General features: G+C 46.7%; 1 protein-coding gene across 4 annotated transcripts in view; it reads right to left on the bottom strand.

Annotated features, from left to right (window-relative positions):
• The window catches only part of ARHGAP21 (Rho GTPase activating protein 21), a 1,630,902-nt gene that overhangs the window by 886,657 nt on the left and 716,432 nt on the right, over positions 1-27,813 (bottom strand). For 2 of the 4 annotated variants that reach the window (XM_069648161.1, XM_069648162.1), the window contains exons 7-8: positions 5,050-5,079; positions 1,898-3,821 (exon numbers count right to left, since the gene is read on the bottom strand). In XM_069648161.1, the coding sequence (XP_069504262.1) occupies positions 1,898-3,821; positions 5,050-5,079 (1,954 nt within the window). The remainder of the gene's footprint in view (positions 1-1,897; positions 3,822-5,049; positions 5,080-27,813) is intronic. The other 2 variants (XM_069648163.1, XM_069648164.1) reach the window with 1 other exon arrangement.

The following is a 27,813-nucleotide window of genomic DNA, read 5'->3' as shown; positions in this document are numbered from 1 at the left end:
GGTAGTGCTGGCCCTGCGTGAAGGCATGAGGGCCAGACTGACTCCTGCCAGAGGGCTTCCCTGGGAAGGAGTCACCTCTGCTGGGTGCCTTAGAGAACAATGCACCTACTTTCTGTGTCTTCCTTCCTGGACATAGTCCTTGATGTTCTAAGGAGAAGTCCTGTTGAAGAGTTCCCTCCAACGCTCCAGCCGGTGCTAAAGCGACCTCGGCGTGAGGGAGTTGCACACGCAGCATCCATCCCAACCGTGGTCCTCACCAAGGCATCAGAGACAGTATCAGAGCTAGGGCACCGGAGGATGGTGTTAGCAAGTCTGAAAATAGAAAAAGAAAGATAAAATACCAGGAAAAGCGTGTGGAATTACGAGGCTAGGCCTCACACAGGAGCACTGGTGGAGCGGTCCGTTCCTATCGACGGAGAAAAGAGGACGGAGGTGTGGTGCCGGTGGGCTGGGTTAAGGGAGCCCACGCTCCTGAGGCTGCGACCCTGCGCACCAGTAAATTTAAAGGGGAAATGTATTTGTGGTGGAAAAGAGGTTCCGTTCCCATCGCTCACGAGGGACGCCAATACAGGATGGAAGGGGGATGGGATGTAGGAGTAAGAGGAACGATTTAGGATCAAATTACAGGACAGCTTCACTTTTTCATAAGCAACAATGTGGAAGGAAACGCCGTTTGCTAAAGATCTGCTATTGGGTATGCTTTTCAACCAAGCTTCAAAGGATTATGTAGTTGTGTTGCAAAAGCGATCCATACCTCACCGCTGAAAGAAGCAGTCTTGAAAGCATTGCCATTTCTCTTGAGCCGTGCCACCCGTCACCATTTAGTCAGAAAGCATCCTTGGGCACATTTTACTGTATCAAGTACTATAAAAAACATATGCATACAAAATATTTTGACCTTTTAAATCATTACACAATCTACATATATTTATGAAAGTGTGTATGTTTGGGGTTGGCTCCAGCCCCATAACAGTTGGTGGGCTGAAATGTTGGCCTACAGTCGGCCATACCTGTGTGGGGTTTACTGGCGACAGTGACATTTTACCAACCCCATCCATTCGCCCCGCCCTGTGCTATCACTATAGGCTATTTTGGGAGATGCAGATTTTGGGCAGTTAGGACACAATATGACTTACACAAGGCTATAGCAGACCCCCAGATGCATGTCAGCAACAGACCCTCGCAACACCGCTGGGGGGAGGTGGGGCTAGTTAATCTTATAAGTGAGAAATATGCTCATCACGGTGCTTAAAGCAACAGCATTTTAAAATGTAGGAGTACATTAAAACATGTGTACTGGAAAACCTAAAACGCCTCTAATAGGGAAGGTCTTCAAATATTGATACAGAGTGGCTGGGAAGACTGCACCAGTTAAATATAACAATGACTCAAGCTACCATTAGCCTCTTAACCACTTACCTTATACAGCATGATTTTTGTGGGTTTTTTTTTGTTTTTTTAAAAGAGTCCAACAACTGGCTTAAAACAATCTCTCTGGTTTATCACAATAAAACAAACCCACAACTATTTGCAAATCATGTTTTTGGCCTCAAAAGTACAAACAGGTTCTGCTTCTTGAACACATCATTTTGCCAGGAAAAAGAACTAGATTCTGTCGATGCTCTTTGAAAATGGTTTCCCAAATAATGTTTCCAGAATGGCCAAAGCATAAGCTGCGAATTGACTCAGTGAGGTTCATAGCTATACTGAGAAAGTTAACATGAGGATCATCTCCCAAACATTACTCAGCATTTAGTTTAGGGTGAGGGTACAGTTATTTTCATATGGAAAGAATGACCAAATTAGACTTCCAAGAAAACTGGATCCTAAGAAAATCCAACACAAGTACAACCATTTTAACATCAAGCATTAAAAATGACAGGTCTTTGTTACTTGCCTATAAAAGGAATCGATGCCAAAGAATCACCCGCTGGACTAGAACCAGATGCTTTTCTTTGTTCAATTCTTCGGATGTTCACCTCTCGACGTGCATCATTTGGCAACCAGCAGGTAGTGTCCGACACAGGCTCTTGCTCATTCACTGCCAAGATATAAGACTGGTGTCTCAATGGCTGTGGTGTTTGACGAGCAGACGGATGCTTTTCCCTCAAAACTACATCATCATTCTGGTCAAGAACATGTGGCTGCTCCACTTTACACTCCAGTGCATTATTCTGTTGAACATCTCTCCGATCTTCATTAGCTGAAAAATGTACATTCTCAGAGGTAGTTAAGCTTTTGCTAGTCTGTTGGACCCGTTTGGCCAAAGCTGGCGAGGAGGAGCCAAAGGATTTGATACATGTGCCAGTCTCAGTTTGTTGATCTGGAGCGCTTCCCGACCTTTGCCTTGATTGTTGATTAAGCTGACCACTGTGGTGCAGATTTACTTTGCTTTGGTCTTTGAGGGCATGGTCATCCAGACTCCTCTTGGAATGTGATGGTTTTGCTGAATATGAAATAGTACTTTTAAATGAATTACTTTTAGAAGTTTTCATGTGAGATGATCGGTCTTGTAAAATGGGTCTAGACTGAGCAGTGAGACACGCTGTTTGAACATCCTTGGTTGGCTGTAAAGTTCTCACATCAGACATTTTTGGGAACGAAGATCCACAACCTATTACCCTAACGCTGCCACTTCTAATTTCTGATCCAAAAGCACCTGGTGGTGTAGAAATGTTCTGGGGTCTAACAGATGTGTGGAAAACAGATTGCCTCAATTGGTCATAAACACCTCGCCTGTCACCCTGCTCACTGAAACCAGTCCACCTATAAGAATGTTTTTTGCCCACATCAGAAATGGAAACTGGAGAAGTGATTCTCTCATAGGGCTCCCCCTGCCTCCCAAGATAATCCCAGGAACCGGTCCTGTGACTTCTTGTAGCAATAGCTGGTGTTGTTAAAGCATCTTGAGAAGCACTTCTTGGGCAATCTTTCACCAATATTGGATCTTCAAGTTTTTCCTGCGAAGCACTCCTTTGTCTAACATGAACAGATGCAGGTGCCCGATCATGGGACGTACTTCTACGCCGTACCTGCAATGCAGTGCGGTTTGGCACCACTTGATTGTAGTCTGTTGTGTTCTGGGACACTGCCCTCAAACTATCTAACCTTTCCTGTATTGTTCGACAGCCATACATTTGCAAACGCCGATCGTCCATGTACTCTTTGTAGGTTTTATAGTTTTTCCAGTCTATATGCGGGTGGGAACCTGGTGATGAATGGCTTGTAGGTAAAGGAGAATCTACAGCTCGAGTAGGCAGTCCAGCACTCAAAATCCCTTCTGTGTGACCTGGGTAATTTGCAGATCTAATTACAGTTGAATCAGTGGACCTTGCACCAGATGCTGGCTGATTTAAAGTGGCAGTGGACACAAAGGATGGTGGCGATACAGTTCTTGCTTTTGGATTTAGTGCAGCTGAATCTTGCAAGGCATACCTCACTTCTTCTGTTCTGTGTGATGGACCCGTTCGATTTGTTCTCCTTGATGCCGCATCTATAGCCTTCTCAGAAGGCACAACAACGGTCCTTATCGTTTCATTACAAACACATACAGCTGTGTTTGATTTTGCAATATCCATCGGCGATGGAGGCACTTGTATTTCCACTCTGAAGTTCCTTTCTGGCTGGGTCATTGTTCGTACTGGCCGAGTAGGCTGTTGCTTATTCAGGGTAGTGTCTGAAGAATGAAGTTCAGCAGGTTGTGCGATCAATGAAGTTGTAGACTTGAGGCGTGGATAACATATTGGTGGTGGTTCGGGTATGTTATGTGCATTGCCACAGTAGGAGTCATTGCCCTTCAAGTATGCATCCTGTGAATATGCCTGTGGAGTAATCAATAGCTCGGATTATTAAAAGTAATTATTATAGTGAATACTTCAATGGAACCTAGAGTTTACCTCATTTGTGAAGTGCACACCATATACATTATATTGTGAACTAATTTCTCACGATCATGTTTGAAAATGTTTTCCACAGCTTACACATTCCCCTTCTCAACATTTACCACGCCTGCCATTTCTGCGTTTGCCCATTCCGATGATAAAAATATCACTTAAAAGATAAATCTGTAATTCATCACGGATTATCAAATGGTCTATACAACATGAATTTACTAGTGTGTACATTAATATTGATTCCTCTTTATGAGTTCTAAAATTGACAGTATTGTTTACATCAGAATACAAAAATAATTAAATCAATACTTGACATTTTTAAAAGATTAACCCAGTATAGCAACATTCTCCACAGCAGATGTTTTAAAAGTATCTTGTGTAAGCGTTAGATTGCAAGTGTCCGGATAACAATCCAAATTAGTTTTATTGCATGACTCAGTGCTTACTTAGCATTTTAGACCTCCATCCAATGGAAATAAAATGAAGTATTGCACGTTTCATCTGCCACACCTTTTTCATCAAGTGGCACTTCAATAACTATTGTGAAAAACACAGCACGTGCACAAACAAAACGCAAGCAAAGTGCTCGAATAAATGATATTACGAAGCCATGTTACTGGACAACATATTTTGCATTCGGTTATACAAGGTTTAAGCAGGAGCTCTCATTGCGAAGCTAGGCAATGCAGAGAAGGGGGAAACCATTAAACATGCTTCGATGGTTTTCTACAGTTTAGCTCTAGCGTCATTAAGGATCATTTCATCTGAAAATGGTTCCATGCCAAACGCAATCAAAACTGGCCTTTCACATATATACAAGCACACACATACACAGGGCAGGTCACTAGAGTACATAGGTGCAATCATAAACGACACTGGCGAAAAGTACAACCGCAGAGGGAGAGGCTTTTCGGTGCTGCTGCAATAAAACACAGGGTTGGATGAGGAGCATTATTAGTTCAGTAAAGACACGGCAATCCATATAAATCACCCAATGCAGACGCATCTTTCAAATGAAGGGGATTAGCGGGGAGGGAAATGCAGAGCAACAGCGCGCTGAATAAAATTGGCTTAACTGTGATGCATTAAAAATACATTCCTTAAAAAAATAAAAATAAAACCGAAAGCCCAGAAATGGCTTCTGTGCATTTCTTACCAGTGTTGCGACATCTCTCGGAAACTGCAGCTGGCAGAAAACAGGAAAGCATAGTGAAATCTGCTTACTGGTGTAAAGCCAGAATTATGTTTTCATATTGATGCGGGGCACTCCAAGCTAAAAATACATCTCCACTGCTTTTTCTGGAAGGTACCAAACAAGGTATAGAACAGTGGGGCATACAATTTAACTTTTGCATCCGTGTGACAATGTCATCTTAATCTTGCACGAGGGTACAGCGTTTACACACCCGAGCCTACTTCGTTTCAACATGCAGCTCTGATGTGACAATCATTCACCCACAGTATTCTGCTTTGCGAGCGAAATGATGGTGTGAGCAGCGAAACTTCCCTACTCGCATGAGAAAATCGTGGTCTCTGATCACCCCCGGGTTTATACCATCTCTGCTTCCAGATGACGAGCCCATTGCTTGATTATACATTTGAAATCGCAGAGCCCTGCCGTAAAAATAGAAGAACCACAGCCGAGAAGTGTCACCTGACTGCAGCGGTTTTATCGCATGAATGAAATCAGAAACGTGACGTTGCCGAATAATCTCATATGCGATATTTTAAAAAAAAAGGAGTTTCGTTTCCACACCGAAAATACGAAAACGCTGAGCTGCTGTGGTTGCCATGCACGCTACATGCTGACTGCAACGTGAACTAAATGCCTAACCAGTGCATGAAACGTTCCCTCCACCAACACGCAATATGAGCGTGAACATGTTTCAGCATGGATCAATACATTTGTCTCCTTCCACACCACAAGCCCATGTCACTTGCACCACAATCCGACCACCACACGAAGCTCCGCGCCATCCCTTTTTAGAACTTCTACCCTTCAGGCTCCCTTCGCCAGCAGACTAAGGTCTGGTTTCCACAGTGGGGTGCACCCCACGCCACTTTACATGCAAGCATAGACGATTTGAAACTACGACGGGGATTCGGTGCAGTATAAAAGCAGAGTTATCTTAGTGACTTCCGTACCCTAAACCATCTTCCCCAAACATATGGCAAATGCAGACCTACGGGTTTGTGAGCAGTTTGACTAGCACAGCTTTAAAATAGCTGCAAGGAAGCCAGAGCACGTAAAGACCAAACTATGCCCCTTCACAGGATCCCCACGCCAGTCTGTACGCTTAACTCGCACCAGAAACTATGCTCACCCACCATCTACTTGGTACCCACTGCTGCAAGGTCCCTAGGATTTCCACGAATGCCTCGATTTGCCCACTTTCATCCAGGACTAGATTCTGCACATCCTCCCCATCGGTAGCCCCCAAACTCCTACAATTCAGAAAAGAACTCAAGACCCACCTCTTCAAGGAGTCTCTCCTTCTCAACACCTAGGTCATCACATCACCCCTCGCCGCCTGACTCGCTAGATGCCGCCCATCCCTCTACTCCCCGCCACCCGGGACAGCTGTACCCCTCCTCTGTCACCCACTGTGTAGCCGTTTTGTGGTTGCCACTGACAAACGCTCCGTTATGCATCCATAATGTTGTACACCTCTAAAGAGCTACATTGATTCTCAAAGATAGGTCTGTGCTCCAGAATTACCATAATAATTAATAATTGTCCATCACAAAAAAAATGGAGGCCACACCAGGTTACATCAGGACATCTCACAAGTACCCCATCAAAAGGGCACCACTACCAAGACGTCACCATGGGCAGGTAGGATCGATGCTCCAAGATACTCACTGGGCTCTCCACTTACCCCCCAATCCCAACATTCTCAACCCCTATGCTCAAACAAACCATAAATATACTAAGCCGCTCGCACACAGCATTGGAACACCCCACCTAACGGACATCAAACAGAACTCTACAATCAATTTACAGATCAAATTCTCAGGCAATGCATCCTAGCACCATGAGGATACAGTCATTTTATGTTATGTTATTTTATCACACGCCGGTAACTCGAAAAGCAGTTTATGACGTTTATGACTGCGCTTCCTGGGCCTCCTCTACAAGAGACCTCCCAGACAAGACTGCAACATGACAGAAGGAGGAGAGGGGAGGGATGAGATGGGATGGGATGGCGCATCATGCGCTAATGGGGCGGTACAAGATAGTTGGCAGAACAGATACGTGGACTTTTGTGGTCCAGGGGGAGAGAGTGGAGAGTGATAGATTGAGGGGGTGTGCCCTGGGTGTTGGGGGAGAGGAGTGCACAAGGCTTTGGAGCAGGCTGAACAGGCACTGAGGCAAGGAGGATGCCCCCTCCCTTTTATGGCAGTCAAACCCAGCCTGCTGGAGGCCGCTCCAAAGGAATCTAAAAAGTTAGTCTTTTTTGGAGCGACCTTCAACAGAGTGCCACAAGAAATAGAACCAGGTCGCCGCTGGACACACACCTTTTCTTGTGACACACAAAACACAAACAGTGACACATGAAGAGCTCAGGGTACTTCTGATTGACCCATCAGGCAGACGTAACTGCAACAAGAAAGACTACTTGAAGTCACACAAACTTGATATCAACTGAAGGCATAGGCTTGAAGTTTGTGACCCAAGCCTATTAGCATACCCCAAGCGACCCTGACTGGATGAAACAATCAAATGGCAGTAAAATCTTCCTCGACAACTGCACAAGGCAGAAAGAAAAGAAAAAGTGTCCAAATTTTGAAAGCAAAAATGGCTTCTAGGTAAATTCTGCAGTTAGAAGTCCAGAGCATTGAGAGTGTAGAGTCCAGAGCATTGAGAGTAAGGATCGATCTAATCAAAAGCCCAATGTCAGAATCTCAGTCACTGAGCTCTTGAGGACAATATTTCAAGCTGGCATGAGAACTGCAATCCTTTTGGAGTGATGCAGAAGAGAGGTAATCGGGTTGCAGGCTACCAAATAAACAACTGAATGAAGGAATGTCATATTTTGACCTCCTGCTGAGTGGGGAGAGCCTCTAAGATTAAAGTAGTGCTCAACACATGGGGTCAATTAGATCTGAATCCAATGTCAATGAGACTAGATTGGTGAAATGAGAACAATACTGCAATTGTAGCTTGAATTCCAAAGGGGAGGAGTTAAAGGAGATGGCAAAAAGCATATAGGAAGAGGTGGTCCCACCTAAAGAAATGACGTGCCTCTCCATTCGAGGACCCAATGTTTTAAAATCTGATGGTTGGCATACAGTTAGATCGAAGGTTAGCCCAACGTTTTGAAGATCTGGGAAAAAGCTCCTATTCGAATGCGGTATCAGGGTGCAAAATTTGAACTTGCCACTAGCTAGTGATATTGTACTCTTGAGTATGAAACGGGCTCTGTGTATATGTATAGAATTGAGGTGGCAAGTCACGTTTTAAAGCTGGCCAATATCTTGCAACTAGAACTTTCGCCCCTGCGTAATGTTAGTCTGCTCAGGAAATCCTATTGGCAGATGGAGGTTCCCGGGCATTGATAGTCAGGAAAATGTAGTGCAGGTAAGCCCAGTTGCACAGATACAGAGTGAGGAGAAACAAATGGGAGGGCAATGAGTGCCTCTTCATTTATTTATTTATTCACATATTACAGGGCCTGTGGCAGTGGCCCTGTAGTTATGGTTAAGTTGCTAAACTCAAAGTAAGAGCACTTTTTGGGCAGCTTATTGCTTTGCCCCCCCCCCCCACACTCCCCTGGACGAATCCTCACCAAACTTTGCAAAAACAGTATATGGCCCCCTCAGAATGATTCTTTGAAGCTTGATGCAGTGTCGTCTGGGAGGAGAGGGGGGGGTCCGTTTTTATGCTCGCGCCTTTGCACCAAACTTGCACTAGGAGCAGCGGCTTGGTCCCAAAAGTGTGTTTTTGCAAATTTAGTGTAAATCCGTCCAGTAGTTATTTTAGAAAAATGGACAAAAGTAGAAAAAAGAAATTATGATATCTGTGTCCGGTCCGCAGACTCTTCCGGATTTGGAGTCCACAGACAACCCTGGACCAATTAGAGAGCAGTGTAATGCGCCCACTGATTGGTCAATTAAAAATGTGAGGTGCGTCAAAACCTTTGAAACTGCGCCATGTTGGATTTGCGAACAGCGCCCGTAGTCCACGGACATTGCAGCAAAAACATTTAAAAAACTCCACATTGCACTTGACAAACAGATTAAACGATCTCTGCAAAGGTGAGGTGGGTGGGATGGGATACAGCCGTAAAAAGTAAAAAATCATGTTCGATGACATCCATGCATATTTCTGCATCACAGGGTCGATGAAAAGCTGTTTTTGGATGGCTTATAACTTTGGTCGCCACTCAATGAAACTGCATGAAATATTGCAATATCATTTTAGACCTGGACCCTGAGTGATTCTGCAATGTTTGGTGCTGTTTCGCCAAGAGGAGGGGGGGGATTAAAAGAGGGTCCAAAAATATTTGAAAGGCTTAGAAATGTGATGCCGTTTATGACGCATCTGCACATAAATTTGCAAAAAGATTAGACCCCGATTTGAATGTTTTTGCAAAGTTTGGTGGGATTTTGTCAAGAGGGGGAGTCTGTTTTTAGATGGCTTATAACTCTGTTGCTGTTTGAAAAATCTAAAATGTTTTCTGAAATATTATAGACCCAACCTTGAATGTTTGTGCAAAGTCTGAATGGCTTTTGTGAAGTGGGGGCTAAGTTACATTTGTATGTACATTTTGACACTTTTCAAAAGATAAAAGTAGAGAGATTTGCAGCAAACTCGTGCAAGGAGCATTGGCAAGGACCCGAAAGCATGGTTTTGCAAATGTGTTTTATTTTTTGGAAAGTGTCAATGTAGGTACAAAAAATACTGATTTACCTTTGGTGACTGAGGTGTAGCCTGTGGCAATGGGCAGTGGCCAGATTATCCAGGTCATGGCGAAAGACATGACCTGGACAATCTGGCTACTGGCCAGGACCATGAGGGACCGGCAATGGGGTTAAAGTGGGCATGGCCACCAGGGACCGGCTATATGGTAAAGTTTTTTGAAATCGGGATAGGTTTGAATGGGAAAAAAATGTGGTTTTGGCGAGAGGATTCTTAATGGGATTAGGGCGATCTATACAGAGCAGAGAGTACGAGTTGCGGTAAATGGAAAGTTCTCTAATCAGTTTGGGTTACAGAGAGGGATGAGGCAGAGTTGCCCATTATCCCCACTGCTTTAAGCCCTATTATTGGAACCACTTGCGGAGAGGATAAGGAACTCTCTAGAGATAGAGGGTATATACGGAGGGGACACGGCATTCAAATTGAGGATGTATACAGACCATATTCTAATTCATTTGAAGAATCCCCTCTCTTCAGTCCTGGCAGTGTTCGCAACTATCGAGTATGGTGCTCTTTCAGGGTTCAAAATAGGAAAAAGTCAATTCTCTTTCCTCTTGATAGAGACCCTGAGAGGAATGTTGCTGTCCTAGAACCCCTTGCACTGAAGGTCCACAGGGATAATTTTATATATTTGGAGTGGTGGTTACTAGATAATTGAAGGAACCGTGTGGTGTGAACCTTCCCCCATTGTTTGCAAAACTGTACAAGTAAGTGGACTCCTGGGGCAGGCACACTCTCCTGCGTGGGATATTTCAACCCACTGGTCCGGCCCTAAAACATTAGTGTTCATTGCAGGCAGCAGAAACATCAGAAATGGCAATTGGAAAGCATTCTGCTCGCTAAAATCATCCAAAATTGCACAGTAAAAATCTGAAAAATAGGCAGCCATCCACTTTTGTCATCTTAGTGAACACAGGAGATCACTGCCAAAACCCACCATTGGGCTACCCACAAAGTTGCCTGAAATCACTCGAAAAAGCAATGCTGATTGCCAAAAAGAAACAAAGCTGTTTGGAAATCCATTTTCTTGATTGTCAAAAATGTGCAAAAATCATGGCTCACAAACCATCCAAAAGCTCCAACCTCCTTGTTGGGTGTTCCGCATTATTCTACTGCAAGAATCCACATAACTACAATGTCAGCAAGAGTCATAGGTTATCAGAACAAAATCCACTTTTAAAGATAATTGATAGAAAGCTCTCAAAAATGGGTGTAGTACCGTTACTCGCCTCTGTCAGAAGCCGGCGATTTAAAACTTGAAGAGAATTCCATCAAAATGCCATACAAGAGTGCCACACATTGATTTCATGTTAAAAAGGACTGGAATTAAAGAATATGTTTGCTTATTTTAAATTTATAAATGTATTTTTTTTCACAAGGAACTATGTTACAATTGACCAGAAGGTAACCTGATTCAGGCTTTCTTTCCCTGAGAATCTCACACCTTGTTCATTCCCACCCAAGGGAGAGTATTTCGTATTGGCATGTTTATCAGAAGGGAAGGAGATTGCCCTGAGCTAGAAAGAATGGGTTCCTTGAACTGAATAGAAAATGCTAATTCGGGTGTAACTGACAACTGCTCTGGCAGGAAGGCAAGCCATGTGACCTACTGACTCAGCCCAGCTTGGAGGCGGGCCAGACTGGAAATGTGGATTAAGTTGAAGTAAATGTATGTTTTATAAAAATGCTTATAGCAAAGTGTACTGAACTGACAAAATCTGAAACTTAGAGATTGTTAAAATGAAAAATTTGCTCACTGTTTAAGACTAAGCTGGAATCTGTGCGACATACTGAGACTGAACCCCGGAAATTATTCATATTGTAGCCATGGTATTTATGTTAGGAACATGAAAAATTACAGGAATGTGCCTGGATGGATGTGCATGCACGTATAAAAATTGGTGCAGAACTAACATTGAGAAACCCACCAAAAGCGCACAAAAGTGGTCATTTATGAACCACAGCTCTTAGGAAAATGGGATTTGGACAAGAATGTACCTTAGGCAATCATGTATTATTAACAAGTTGTGCATCTTGGAAATATGTTTTTTGGGAAAATAGATTGCCTAAGTAAAAGCAAAGGTGAGGGATTTCCTTTGGGCCATAAACACAGTGTCACCCTGACACATATGACACACTGCTCCTGTCTCAAATCAGGAGAGGGGAAATTCTCTGACCTATCAGATCCTTAGAGGGTTGGGTATAGATAATCAGCCTCCCCAGCCCCTTTGGAAAGGGATAAATAGGTACTGCTGAGGACAGAAAAGAGACACACACACACACACACACACACACACACACTTTACACTCCTCAACTGATTTCTTGTCAAAGCACCCTGCAGGAAGAACCAGACTCCAGATCCAGAATCCAGACTCTAGAACTTTGAAGCAGAAGGGCCCAATCCCAAAATCTGAACTCTTCTCGGCTGGCATTCAGAATCTTAAGCAACCTGATTTTATCCCCTAAACTTCCAAGGGGCACCACAAAATCCAACAGCCTGGCTGAGCTGTTTTGCTATTCTAGCTAAGAACCACGTGCTAGAACCAAGAACCAGATCCATAGAGCAGAGCTGTAACCAACCCGTCAGATCCAGTCCAAGAGGCCGCGCAGACCAGAGTGGCGTGCTGAGAGCAGAACCCAGTGCCTGAGACCTGTCCGGTGGCAAGCGAATCCCAGCCAAACCCTTGACCAGATCTGTGACAAGCCCATTCCATTCCAAAGCCACAGGAGTGAGTATTTAATATAGAACTGTCCATAGTCATCTCTTAGTTTAAAGTAATCCTAGTCAAGCCATCTCAACTTATCCAGAACTGCATTATAGAATCTTGTGTCTATCCTGAATCCTTCTCATTATACAGTCTGTGATAATTGTAGCGATAAGCATCTGTGCGCTGATATTTTCTGAAGAAAGTCAAGTGTCCTGGCGCACAACAATTGGAGTGGAAGGCGCCCTGGTCTGGTGCTTGTCCCGTTGGGTATCTTGTACTTTCATAGCCCCTTAGTATAAGTCCTTATTGGTTACGCATCTTTAAAGCGCAATCTTTCATTTTGAAATCTTGACTCTGTTTCTGAAAAATTTACCTTCACAAAAACCTCAATCTTTTGAACCATACATCCTATAAACGTCCTTTTGAAGCAAACATCCTCAGCTTTCAAATGAACCCAAAAACGACATTCCAATTCCTTATAGTTTTTCCGTAATCGCGTTTCCCCTCATGCAGAAAAGTTGCCATGATTTGCAATTTGGCTCAATTTCACTTCATGTAAAATAGCCGTTTCTTGGTTTCAACTTTTGAATTTCGTTTTTCATCTGCTAATCATTCTACAATCATTGCTAGTGTTGACCTGAACCTATCCCAAGCCACTCTCACTTGTTCTGAATTCAATTCAGCGAATTAAAGTCATTCTTAGCATGTTTCCCATTCATTGCAAATCACATTTAAAAGCATTTTGACTTGTTTTTAAAATCATTACTGTTCTCTCTAAGCTTGCTGGGGGAACTGGGATTGAATTGCATTGTTGATTGATATTCCTGATCCCTGTGTGCCCTCATTCCATCTCTTCATATTGCATACTGGGGGAAGTGAGTAGTAACAGGGGAAAGCGTGATCATATTGTTTTTGATTGAAATCATATCAAGTTTATTTCTGTGTTGCATTTCTTCCTATCATTGCACTTTCTTGAACCCATACAAAGTATTCTCTGCTACATTATTCTTCCCATTCCTACTCCTAATTGATTAAAAAGATTGTTGATATTGTAATATTACCCATTGCTGATCATCGTTCATATTCATAAGTGCGATATTCAGATATTATTCATATTCATAAAATTGTAATCTATATATTGTTCAATTCTTCAAATAAATTTGCAAAACAAAACTATTTCTTGGTTCAGTGAGACCGGGGGAATTCAAAGTGAGGTGCGTTATATAAGGGTACATCATCCAGAATTAAACAAACCTTGACATAAAAATATATAAATAAGGGTTTCCATTCGGCATCCCATACTAGGCATTGACTTAGTTGGAGTGCCGGATTGAAATCACTTACAACTGGATGGGAAGGCTTAAGGCACTTAAATTAATCTTCTACTCTGGTTCCTTGATTTATTCCAGATGCTGCTGATTAAAGTATCTGAACTCCTGTTAAAGGAGGTTAGGGGATAGATGATCTATTTCCTTTGGCAGGGTAAGAAACACAGATTTGATTATGAAATATTGGTTCTTCCCAAGGAAATGGGGGGTAGGATTACCTGACCTGTGCTTTTATGAGGCAGCACAATTGAGGGTGCTCGCTCCCCACTTGCGGACAGACTGAGAAGCAGTGGGTATACTTGGAGAACTTCTTGTTGAGGCCTGTTTCGGTTGGGGAATGGCTATGGGTTCTGAAGGGACACACCCTGAAGAGAATCAGGGAACATGGCATTTTGGGGCTGATGGGGGATATTTGGAGGAACCAAACAGGGATGAGTGCGGTCACCACATGGCCATCCTGTTCGAGTCTCTTATGTGCAGGATGAATTCCCAGACCCTTTGAGATTTCAAGAATGGTTTGAGGCATGTCCAGATAGAATTCATCAGTTGTGGGTAAAGGGGAAATATACCTATACAGTATCCGGAAGCTTCTATCAATATCGGTAAGCTTTCAGAGTGTTCTTACTTGCAGCTGAAGAGTTCTGATTGGGGAGAAGTGGAAGTTAGAAATCCAAAGAGACCTCACCCAGACAAAGAAAATTCTCCTCCGTTTGATTGGGTGCCCCAACCCTTGGAAGTTAAGTCTCACCAAGTACAGTAGAGCCATTTTGTGTTTCTTTGGGATGGTTCAGTGCAGCTTCTGGTGTGGTTGCTTGAATGGAGCTTTGTGATGGGGAAAGTGTTGGCGGGACCCCGGCTGCAATTACCTTTCCGAGCATGCATCTTACAAGAGCTCGAACATGAGCCCATCCTTAACTTTGAAACAATAACAAACATTGGGTTGGCTTGCGAACCCGCAAGAGCTCAACACTTGGCATAGTTGCCTAAAACACAAGGGTTGGGGGTGTCGTTCCCTGTGTCTACCCCATTTTCCTTGTGCCGTGCCCCGTCTTGGGCCCTTGTCACTGCCAGCAGCTCCAGTCCCTGCCCCAGACTGCCCTAGTCGGCCAGGAGCTTGCCTTTGTGTAGTCTGGTCTTTAGTCAGGTGTTGGGTGCATGGAGGAACATAGTTTGCGCTAGGTGCATGGATCAGAGGTGTGCATGCGGATCTTGCATCCAGGTACACTGAGCAGTGTGCTTTTCTGCCAATAGTAGTTGTTGCACAGATCAGTAGTTAAGTTTGTTGCTATCTGAGATTCAAGGCCCATCCTTTTGGCCTTATGCTGCTTTTTTGCCACTTTTAGTTTGTTTGTTATCTTTCGAGGCTTGTCGATGGGGATAGTCTGGTCGTGGGTTCTCTGGTGGTGCTTTCTCAGAGTCAGAGGGGACCAAGTCATGTTGGAGGAAACGCCATGCTGATTCGGGGTCGTCAAATGTGTGCAACTGTTCTTCTAACTGAAGTACCAAGTTGCCGGAAATTTTAAGTAGTGTCAGTGCTCCAATGCCTTTAATGCCTCGAAGATCAGGTTAAAACCTTCGTGGTGTCTGGAGAGCTCTACAGAATAATCGCTGTAGATATTTATGCCTGCCTCCTCGACTTGGATGGGTCACTCCGCTCTGTAGGCTTTTAGAATGGCCATCTTGTACTGAAAATTAAGAAAGCGCATTGTTATCCTCGGGTGTTCATTTGGTGATGGTTTTGGTATCGGTGCCTGGTGTACCCTCTCGATGGGGCGTTCTCGCACGTTGTCCATCTTCAGAGTGTCGTGGAGGAGGTTGTACATGTACGTTTCTAGGCTTGGCCCTTCAACATTCTCCGGGAGGCCCACAACCTGTAGGTTATTACGTCAGGAGCGATTTTCTTGGTGGTCAATTTTTTTCTCCCAACCGCTGCACCTCCCATATAGCCCCATCCAGGTCTGTTGTCAGTCGTCTGGGTAATTCTCTCCACCTGGGTGGCCAGGCATCTAGCAGGTCCCTTTTAATGTCCAACATGGTGCCGTTTGTCTCTTGGGTCTGCTGCCCTATTCTCATTTCTGCCAGTATGGTCTGTAGTTGAGATTGGACGTCCATCTCTGATTTATTTTTATTGTGGTTGGACCTCCTGGGTAGGCTGTGTTGTACAGGTAGTGGAGGAGTCTGATCTCCTTCGCGCATGCCCTACCAGTCGGGTTCCTGTTGCCGCATTTGTAGGCTTCACTCCGCTTATTCTCTGCCTTTGGCGTTTGGATCTTATGACGGCTGTGTTTCGGGGGCCTGGTGGCTGGGTCCCTGGCTGACCCCCCGCCTCCTAGATCACCAGATGGTTATAGCTCCCGTGGGTGTTACAGCTAATTCCTCCCCTGCCGGGCTAATTGCGCCCTAAATGCCAGCTCTGTTGGGGGAGTGGGCGGTGTGGCCCGTTGAGCCCCTAGGGCGCCTACAGTCTGAGGGTTAGAGGTCCATCCCATGTGTACGGAGCCTTCAGGTCTGTTACTGCTCTTGTTCGAGCGATAGTGGTCCCTGGGGTCTGCCAGGAGAGAGTGGTCCTTCTGTGCTAGTTGCGGAGCCTTTTTTTGTACTTTTTTAAAATTATTCTTATAATTTTTATTTTTTGGGTGCGGACGCTCTGTGGAGTGGTCGACTTCCCAGCTTGATCCTCCTCCCAGGTAGCTTCTTGCCCGACTATCAGGGGTTATTGTCGTGGATGGCCATGTTCGGTCCAGGTTTGGTGTGTCTGGATTTCTGGGTTAGTCCCTGTCGTTGCCAGGGTTATCAGCCCATCGCTGGGGTTGAAGCGTCTCTGTATGCTCCCCTGGAATGTGCAATTTGGTGCAATGGTGCCTTTCCGCTTATAGCAGGTGCCGGGCCACCTAGTGCTCCTGGGGCGTTTGGTCTTGCCCATTGCAGCTTTCTCCCTTGGGAACAGTCCAGCCTTGGCGCTGGTTGTGGCTCAGTGCCACTGGTAAGAGGCACTTCGCCTGGCTGAGAGCCTGTTAGCAGTGGGCCATGGTTGTTGTCTGGGCATGGTGTTAGCCAAGTTATCGCCCATTTGCGTTGGGGGCCTTTGGTATATCTGTCCATGCTGGTGTCTCTCAGAGTGTTACTAGCTGGGGCTGCAGGTGCCCTTTAGTGCTTGGGGCTCGCTCTTCCAATGTCTTCCCTCAGATTGTACAGATCGCTCCTTTATCTGTGGGGGTTATGTTAACTGGGCCTGCGGGAGGGGTCTGCACGATGGGGTGTTTCAGCACCCTGTTAGCGGTACTCTCCGCTGTTGCCTCCTCCCCTCGCAAAGATCTTCATTGCACGTCTCCTCTTTTTCTGCCGGCAGTGTTGGTTTGCGGGTCTGGAGCAGTCCACGTCCCGTTACGTCTGGGTTGTGGTTGAAGGCAAGGCCTTATGGATGCAGTATTCGCCGCAGGTGCTTCTCTTCATGCCCGCTGTCCGTGAGGGTGTGGGTGCTCCCCTTCCCTCCGGCTCCCCCTAAGCATGCATGCTTGCTTGAGGGGGAGCCGGAGGGAAGATTGTGCTTGCTTCGCGCTTGGCTGGGAGGTCACTGGCCGTCCCTTCCTTGGCGGCGCTTGTGGGGGCAGGAACACCTTCCTCGCTACGTGTTCCCTGCCGGGTAGTCAGGTGGCAGCGACTCTTTGCTGCGGTTTGCTGGGCCGCCCCTCTGGTGTCAGCGGCCACAGCAAGCTTTGCACTATGGTTATCGTAGGCTCAGTGAGCGACCTTGAGTTGTGATCTTAGGTTCCTCTGGTCCGATTTCTTAGGTTCTTGCACCATTGTGATCCTGGTTAACGCCGGCTGCATATTCCTCCATTCATACTCAGATTATCTAATTTTATGCGCTTTTGTCGGCTTCTCAGCTCCCTCGAGGGCAGGAGCACCATCAGCCCACAGCCATCGGCTCTCTAGGGCCCCCTTCAAAAGTACAATATTTTTAATCTGATAAGTTTGATAGTAAAATAATGAACGCTACCATATAAGAGTTTGGAGTAATGTTAAACATGGAATAAATAGCTAACAATTCAAGACTTACTACACACTTTTGTTAGTAGAAACAATACATATGAAGACCCACAGTACATACAAATCATAGGCACATATAGGGAATCTAAACTAAGGAAGAAAGAAAACATCACCAGAAAATGTCAACATTCAAGTTCATTTTCATGTATACATATGAATTGTGGGAGGCCTGCTTATTGCCCCGTGTATGTTCACCATGAGCTGAGACCACACCCTAAGGAAAGTACTTTAAGAAGCTACAACAGGATTGTCTAGATATATAGCATCTTTTGAATGTTCATATTCTGATAGTTAGTGAACATAAACACCTGGCTTAGATAGGTCAGTGAACAAGAACAAGTCGCCTTGATTTGCGATGTCATCTTTGAGGTCCAGGGAGTTATTCTTAGCAATGCACTGTGGTGGCGCGAGTTATGGTTGCTTAGTTTACCTTAACTAGCAAATTTCTAGGGGGTTTCGGTTTTGCTTGTAACCATAACGTCCATTTAACAACATTTCTTCACTAAATTTCATAGGTTTTTATTAGTGCAACTTAACCATAACATCCCTTTAACAAAGTATTTTCACTCAATATATATTTCTTTTTTATTGTAAACCTTTCACATACATATTTTACAAAAGTTACAAATGAAACGCCATCTCATTTCTTAGTAGAATTAAATTCCACAGCGTATAATACATTAAAAACCTGCAGTACAGTAACATCTCATACTGTACAAAAAGACATGCATTACTCACTGTAATTTCTGATGATTGTACCCGTTTAGATTTACATGCTGTGCATATAGTCCGACATATAGTGGTAATAGTGGAGTATTGCATATGAAGCATACACATACATCCTATTTCAAGGGTATTATTTTTTTTACGGTGCGTATTTTAATATCTAATGTGCATACCTAAGGCATGTAGCATCAAAGTATTGATATCCTGTTTGTAAGACTCCCTCGTCACCCAATTTGTCAACCACAGAGATTCCACTACCACCTGAAATCAAATTCGCTGCAATGAATTAGTTTTCAAAAAGGTGCGATTAATAGGAGTTTTTTTCAGCCATGAGAGAGCCTTCTAACCAGTGTGAGGTAGTACGGAGAGAGAGGTGTCCATGTTCCTTCTACTCCATAAGGGGAGGAAGGTTGGGCGCATGTGAATCCAAGCAGATCCCATCATCAGAAAAACTATAATGGTAAGTAATGCATGTCTTCTGATGTTTGTTAATCTGCTTAGAATCACATGCTGTGCATAGACTAGTGAGCAGTACCCAGAGATGGTGGTGGGACGTGCGAAGGAACAGTACCAAAAAGATGTCTTAGCACTGTTTGTCCCACCTGAGAATCACACCATTGCCTAGAATGTGTATCTAGGCAATAGTGTTGCGTAAAGGTGTGCAAAGAACTCCAGGTTGCAGCTTTACAAATGGACTTGAGGAACATTTCCAATGAATGCTAAGGTAGCCCCTGTGCCCAGAATAGTGTACTCTAGGCGTGAAAGGGCAGATCTCTTTTGGCAAGAGTGTAGCACAGTGTGATGCAGTTCACTATCCACTTTGAAATAGCTGATTTAGAGACAGGTTCCCCTTCTTTACCAGCTGCCACTGAAACGAAAAACCAGTTTGTCGTTCTTAGTGGTCTTGTCCAGTTAATAAATCACTGCCCTCCTCACATCCAGCGTGTGGAGGCTTCTTTCTGCCACGTTAGTGAGGTTCTGAAAAAAGGTGGCCAATTCTATAGACTGGTTTATATAAAACTTTGAAAAATATTGATGCGCAAATCGAGGGTGAGTGCACAGGATCACCTTATCATTGTGACGAATGGGTCTTGAACTGAAAGTGCTTGCAGTTCACTAACTCTCCTTATTGATGTGATAGCCACCAAGGGACCGGTCTTGTAGGGGAGTACTTTAAGGATAGCCTTATGAACAGGTTGAAAGGGAGGCCCCGTTAGTCTAGTAAGTACAACCTTGAGGTCCCATCGGGGAGCTGGTGTGGAAACAGGGATGAATTCTCTTAACCCCCCCCCCTCTATAAAAGCCTTGATCACTGGAATTTCCCACCACAAGACCTTCTGGGACGTGGTGTATGCTGAAAGTGCAGCTAAGTGGACTTTTAGGGAATTGAAAAGTAGCCTGAATCGATTCTAGCAGGTGAATTAGGTACAGGACAATTTGTGGAAGTGTGCATTCAATAGGACTGATACTCTTGCCATTGCACCAGATGAAAAAACCCTTCCATTTGTTGGAGTAGAGGTGTCTGGTGTTGGGTCTTCCTGCTTCACCAAGTATGTCCATAAATCTTTGAGGGAGATGGAGGAGCCCGAACTGTATGAGCTCAGGAGCCAGGCCACTAAATTGAGAGACTGAAGGCATGGATGAAGTTCCCCCCAGCCCCCCCTGTCCTCCGACAGCATGTTGTAGGGGCATGGCAACTTCCTGGGAGGAGAGACTGACATTGCCATGAGATGGGAGAACCAAGGTTGGCAGGCCTAGATCGGGCCCACCAGAATCATCGCGACTGGCTCTTGGTGCATCTTGTGCACTATCTGGTTGAGCAGGGGAGTCGGGGTAGGGGGAGGGGGGAAAGCATAGACAAATTTCCCTGACCATGTTATCCAGAGACTGTTCCCCTTGGAGCAGTTCTGCGGGTATGTGGAGGTGTAATCTAGGCATTTTGCGTTCTCCAGAGTTACAAATAAGTCGATCTCTGGGAAGCCCCAGTGTGTGAAGACGTCGTAAACAAGGCCTGGGTGTAGTTACCACTTGTACTCTACAGGTAACTGGAAGTCTGTGCTGAGCAAGTCAGCCAAAAGACTGAGTTCTCCTGGAACGTGTTGTGACAGGAGGAACATCTTGTGTTTGAGAGCCCATTTCCATATGTTCTGTGACAGTTGAACAAGTTACTCTCTTACCTGGTAACGTTCTTTCGATGGGATGGTCCGACGACGTATTCTATAACAGTAATCACCACAGCTGTGCAGCCTCGAAAAATTTTCAGCATCTACGTCGATGACGTCTATACGGTGTCCTCGAGGGCCTCCGTCGAGCCGACGTCACCGTATGTTATAAGTAGGAAGCACGACACCCGTAGCCTCAGTTTTAGTTTTTCCCCCAGAACGTGTGGCACCAAACCACTGCCAGCATGACCACAGAAAGCCTTGGGGAAACGTAAGCTGCAATCGCATAAGAAATTCTGTAGCGGGGCAGTAGGGAGGGAGCGATAATAGAATACGTCGTCGGACCATCCCATCGAAAGAACGTTACCAGGTAAGAGTAACTTGTTCTTCGAGGGGATTGGGTCCTTCGACGTATTCCATATCTATGACAGACTCCCAAAGGAGTACCAACGTATGGAGAAGGGAAAAAGAATTTAGAATATAGAAATTTAGAATGTCCAATCAAATTCCATAATAAAGGACCGCCTTGCCAAAGGCCAGATCCTGCCCAGGAATAGAATCTAGGGGGTAGTGTCGTACAAAAGTATGGACCGAAGCCCATGTGGCTGCTTCACAGATGTTACAAATAGGAACACCCCTCTGAAGGGCAGTAGAGGCAGCCATACCCCTAGTAGAATGGGCCCGTAAGCCTACCGGAGGGTCCTTACCCGCCAATCAGTAACATTCAGAAATTGCCAAGATAATCCATCTAGACAAAGTCTTCTTAGTAACAGCTTTTCCCAAACGCCTTCCAGCGTAACCAATAAAGAGCTGATCGTCCACTCTGACCCGGGACATGCATGAAATGTAGAAACTTAAAGCTCTCCTAGGATCCAATCTATGGATCCTCTCCTCTTCCTTACCAGGATGTGGATGATAAAATGCCGGAAGAATAACCTTCTGGCTTAAATGAAATTCCGACACCACCTTCGGAAGAAAGGACGGACAAATTAAGGACAACCCTGTCCTTATGAAACACAGTGATGGGTGGCTTAACTGAAAGTGCCTGCAACTCACTCACTCTGCGAGGGAAGTGACCGCAACTAAAAACACAGTTTTAAGGGTTAACAGCCTCAAAGGACAAGAATGTAAAGGCTCAAACGGAGCACCCATAAGAAATTTCAGAACAAGGTTCAAATCCCAACCAGGCAGAAAGGTGACGGCGGAAACACATTAGTGAGTTCTTTGAGAAACTGAGAAATTAAATGAATTTTGAAATAGGAACACTCCTCAGACGAGCACTTAAATATAGACAGCGCCGAAAAAGGATCCACATTCTTAACCCTGCACCAGTCGCAGAACTTTCTCCAATGGCAACGGTACAGGGACTTTGTTGCCGGCCGTCTGGCCGAAAGCAACACCTCGATCACGTCTTCAGGGAGGTCCCAATCCTTATACCTCAACCTTTCAGAAGCCAAGCATGAAGGTTGAGGGATCTGATGTCTGGATGGAGAACCTGACATGAGAGCAGATCGTCTCGGTAGGGAAGACGATGTGGAGTTCAGATAAACAAGTGGAGAAGGTCTGGGTACCACATCCTCCGGGCCCAAGACGGAGCAATGAGGATCATCCAGAAACCGAAACTCCGTAACCTCTGCAGCACTTGTGGGATGACGGGGACTGGAGGCAACGCGTACAGCAGTGGAAAGGACCACTCCACCACCAACGCGTCTCCTAAGGCTCCTTTTGGAGGAAATTCCTGCGAGCAGAACCTTTCGCACTTCCGGTTGACACTGGAGGCAAAGAGATCCACTTAAGGGGTTCCCCAAAGGGCAAAGATCTCCAGGAGAATCTCCTGAGCCAGCTCCCACTCGTGAGAGATCGCGCTCTGCCTGCTCAGAGCGTCCGTCGTCTCGTTTTCGTCTCCGGCCAGATGAACCGCTGAGATTGAAACTTCCTGCTGGATGGCCCAGAACCAGAGCTGCATTGCCTCCCTGCACAGAGGATGTGACCCTGCCCCCCCCTTTTTGTTGAGGTAGTGCATGGCCACTGTGTTGTCTATCACAATCCGTACATTCTTCCCTCGCACAGTTGGCAGAAAAGCCTTCAGGGCAAGCCTGACAGCCCTCAGCTCCAACAGATTGATATGGAGTCTGGACTCCGACGAAGACCAACGATCGCTGACTGTCAACTCGTTGGCATGCGCTCCCCATCCTGTGAGGGATGCGTCCATCATGATAGTTACCTCTGTCCAGGGTAGCCAAAATGGAGCCCCCTTCATCAGATTGCCTTTGATGGCCCACCACAGAAGGTCCTGGGCGACCGAGGGCGGCACCTGAAAGGGGTCCGACAAACTGCCGGAGGACTGTGACCACTGCATCTTGAGGGCCCATTGCAGAGATCTCATCTGCAACCTGGCCTCTGGCACCAGAACAATGCAGGATGCCATGAGGCCAAGCAACCTCAAGAACTCGAACGCCGGGAGACTCTGGGCGTGTTGAAACTTGTGCACCATCTGCTGAATGTGATGAGCCCTCACCTGGGGAGGAAAACACTGCCCCAGGGATTTGTCGAGCACTGCTCCGATGTACTGGAGCCGTTGGGTTGGCGTCAAGTGGGACTTAAGTTGAGGGAGATGCCCAGCTTGTGAAGGGAGTGGCAGGTGATGGACAGATGATCCAGGACTTGCTCAGGAAAGCGCGCCCTGATCAAACAATCGTCCAGGTAGGGGTAGACGTGAATCCCCCTTTCCTGATATACGCTGCCACCACCACCATGAGTTTGGTGAAGACCCTCGGGGCGAAGGTCAATCCGAATGGCAGGACCTCAAACTGAAAGTGGGAGTCTCCAACCGCGAACGTCAGGTACTTCTTGCGCTTGGGATGGATCAGCACATGAAAGTAAGCGTCCTTGAGGTAGAGAGACACCAACCAGTCCTGAAGTTGAAGGGCCTGGAGGACTTAAGAGTAATCATCTTGAACTTGTCCTTCCTGAGGAGCTTGTTCAAACCGCACAAGTCCATGATGGGTCTCAATCCCCAGTCTTTCTTTGAAATCAAAAAATAAGAGGAATACCATGCCTTGTTCCTCTCTGCTACAGGCACCAGCTCTATGGCGCCTTTCTCCAGCAGGGACTGAATTTCCTGCGCAAGGAGCGGATCCGGACACTTCAAGGAGATTCCCTGGTGGATTGTCGTGAGGCCTCTGCCGGAAAGGAAGACAGTAGCCGTGGGCTATGATATCCAGAACCCACACATCTGAAGTAATGGCACGCCACTCTACAAATTGCTGCTCCAGCCTTCCCCCAACCCGGCGAACCATGGGACATGGCCTCATGACTGAGCTGAAGCGGCTGCGGCAGTGCCTAAGGACAAAGAGGCAACTGCCCGAGTGGCCTTGGCACCTTGAGTACCCTGTTTTCCACCTCTGGCACTCGTACGGTGGCCCCTTTGACTTGCAGCTCCTCTCGATTTACTAAAGGATGAGTAATATCGAAAGGAACCTCCCCTCCATTGCTGTCCCCTACGACGAAAAGGCAGAGGTTGGCAAACTGCAGGGCTCAATTACTTTGTTGCAGCTTTTGAGGTCTGCAACCTCTCAAGGCTCTCGTCAGCCTTGCTGCCAAAAAGATGTTCACCATCAAAAGGGCATGTTGAGGAGCCGGGCTTGAACATCAGGAGCAAACCCCCCGACTACCGCAACCACGCAAACCTGCGTTTTACGGTGCTCACCGCCATTGACCGGCTGACACAATCCACCATGTCCAGATCCGACCGAACGGACTCACACATAGCATCCTTGCCATCCTGTACAATAGCAAGAAAACCATCCCGTTCCTCCCCTTCGGGAATATGTTCAGCCGCCAATGAAATACAGTTCCACAGAGTGTGCATGAAACGTGACAAGGCACACAGAGTTGGCTGCCCGTAAAGCCATACCCCCTGAAGAAAACACTTCCTTCGCCCAGCCATCACAACGCTTGTCGTCCCTATCAGGATGGATGGTAGGGTACGACGCCTGCTTTGCTGGGGCCGTAGCCGCCTGCACCACCAAACTCTCCGGAGTGGGGAGCGTGGTCAAGTAACAGGGGTCGCTACTGGCTGGGTGGTATTTTCGCGGCAAAGATTTGCTCACTGCCAGGAGACTCTCCGGGGCAGTCCAAGCCGCCGCCACCCTTCTTTGCAAAGCCATATAGAAAGGCAGTACCGGGTCAGTTGGAGGACCTTGGTCAAGGATGTCTGTCAGATCATCCTGCAGAAAATCCACAGGTGGCGCAGACCACCCCAAATATTCTGTGTCCCTTGACATAAGGCGCCGGTACGAGGACTCAGCATGGGTGCCAGGCTCAGGCCTACAGAACTCCACCTCCGGGGAGGTGTCCAGACCACTCTCGTCATGCAGCGACTGACGCAGGTCTTCAATCTGGCTATGACCAGACAAAATCTCATTAGGCACCTCCTCAGGCACCATACCTTCCTCAGACCCCTCATCCCCCTCAAATATAATCCAGAGGTTGGAAGGAGGGCACAGAAAAAAGGGACAAAGACATTCCTTGCCTTGGCCAGAGCCTTTCTAGGGGGTTCCACTATGCCACGGGGTGCCTACGCCAAAGCAGCCTCGAAAGGCGTCAACGTCAAACATGGCGCCGACAACTTCGATGGCGTCGACACAGTCCTCGAGGGTGCCGAGCATGTCCTTCAACAGCCTGGGCGCTGATGGCGTTGACTGCTTCCTCGGAGGCGGAGCCTCAAGAAAGTCCCTCAATGACCTCGCCGCCGTAGGCGTCAATGGCTTCCTCGAAGACTTCACATGCGCTGACGGTCTCGAGGGCGTCAAGGACCGGGACCTGGAACGGGCATGCCTAGAGCGAACAGCCTGGTCCGACCGGTACCTCGAAGGCGCCCGGTGGTCGCGACGACTGCTCGAGCCCGAAGGCGTAGGACAGTTGTCTCCAGCACGAACACGGCCGGCGTTTTTCGACAGCGCAGATGGAACGGAGCCCCGCAACTGAAAAATCACCATCTACTGCCGGAACGAATCCCATTCCGCAGGAGTGGAAAGCTTGTTGGGACAAGCAACCTGCCGATGGGCAGTGTCCTCGGATGAGGACGGGGAAGGCGACCTGTGACGGCACTTCCGTGAATGCCTCGAAGAGGCAGAGGAATGGCGAGACCAACTCTTGGACCGAGACCCCCCCCGGACTCACGACGAGGAGGAGAGTCGCCCCTCGAATCATCCGTCGAAAGTCCAGTGGATCGTGACTTCCGGGGCTTGGCCACCTTACCCACCAACAGCTGCTTCTTATGCTCCCACAAGGCCTTCGATGTAAGCAACTGGCAGTCGACACAGTCATCCATATCGTGGTCCTCCCCGAGGCACCATAGGCGTTGTGAATGTCCGTCAACGACATCTTGGACCCGCAAACCTGACACTTCGTAAAACCCGACCGCGGGGTGGAAGAAGCTGAAGACATCATGATAATACACAAACAAACAGGTTCGAAGAACCGAAAGAACAGGATTCAGTAGAACCGAGGCACGCCGAGATCTCCGAAGCGAACACGTTCGCGGAAAAAACAGAACTGAGGCTACGGTTGTCGTGCGTCCTACTCATGACATCCAGTAACGTCGGCTTGAGGGAGGCCCTCGAGGACAGCCTATCAACGCAGGACGCAGACGCCGACATTTTTACGAAGCAGCACAGGTGTGGTGATTACTGTCATAGATATGGAATATTTCGAAGGACCCAATCCCCTCGAATGTCTAGCCCTGGAGAGTGAGTGCCCCCTTGTTTGTTTAGGTAATACAGAGTAGTAGTACTGTCTGAGAACTAGGACTGTCTTCGCTTGGAGGTCTGCATGGAATGCCTTCAGAGTCTTGAACACTGCTAGCAGTTCCAACAGGTTTATGTGGTTGGATGCTACCATTGTACGCCATCTTTTGAAGGAGGTTAGTCCCCCACCCCGTCAGAGATGAGTCTGGCGAGTGGCTTCTACTGCAGGGGTGGTGAAAGTCTTCCCCTGCAGGAGGTTCTCCATTGACCACCACTGCAGTAACTGAATGAGGGCTACCAAGAACCACTAGATCATCCCATTGTCTGCTGGCCTGAAACCATTGGCTTGAGAGCCACTCTTGCATGGGGTGCATGTGCAGACGTGCGTGTGGAACCAGGTATGATACGATATGTTATTTATAACATGCTTAATACCCAGAGGTTTCTAAGCACAGACCCAGGGATCGGACCTGTGGTGCTCTGTGTCTTCTTGCTTCCAAGGCGAGCACGTTGCCCCTGAGCCATCCTCCCGAGACATGCAAGTGGTCATCATCCCTAACAGTCGCATGGCTTTGCATACAGTCACCTCGCGATTGGCTACATAGTGAGGGATCTGGAACAGCATGTTATGAACCCTCTCTTTGGAGGGAAAGACTAGACTGTATTTGGTCCGAATTAGAGCCCCCTGAAATGTTTCGACTTGGTTGGGGTCTAGGCTGGACTTTTTCCTCGTTGACCGAGAACCCCAAATCCCCAGTTATGAGCCAGTCGTCGAGGTAAGGGTAGACTGGGATGGACTGCCTGCGCAGGTGAGCAGCTACTACCGCCAGTACTTTTGTGAACACCCATGGGGCTGAGGCAATGCCGAAAGGGAGGGCCCTTGAACGGATAGTGCTTGTCCTCCATCATGAACCTTCGGTACTTACTGTGCGCTAGCCCATTGAAATACGAAAGTATGCATCTTTCATATCCAATGTTGCCATGTAGTCCCTATCCAATGTTGCCATGTAGTCCCCCCTGCACCAGCAGTAGGTTTACTTCCTGTAATGTCATTCTGAACTTTTGCAGTTTGACATACTAGTCTAACAGGGTGCATGGTGAGATTTTTTGGGTACAAAGTATGTACACTGAATAAATACCCTCGTTTACCTGATGAATGACTACTTCTATGCCGCCATTTTCCTGAAGGATCTATACCTCTTCCAGCAGGATTTGAAGGTGTGCTGGCGACAGGAGTCTGCTCTTTGGAGCATTGTATCGAGCTGGTCGGTG

The sequence above is a fragment of the Ambystoma mexicanum genome, chromosome 2q, assembly GCF_040938575.1.
Source record: "Ambystoma mexicanum isolate Mex_15411 chromosome 2q, UKY_AmexF1_1, whole genome shotgun sequence".
NCBI lineage: Eukaryota > Metazoa > Chordata > Amphibia > Caudata > Ambystomatidae > Ambystoma > Ambystoma mexicanum.
The sequence above is the reverse complement of the archived record's forward strand: the minus strand, read 5'-3'. Positions and strand labels throughout refer to the sequence as shown.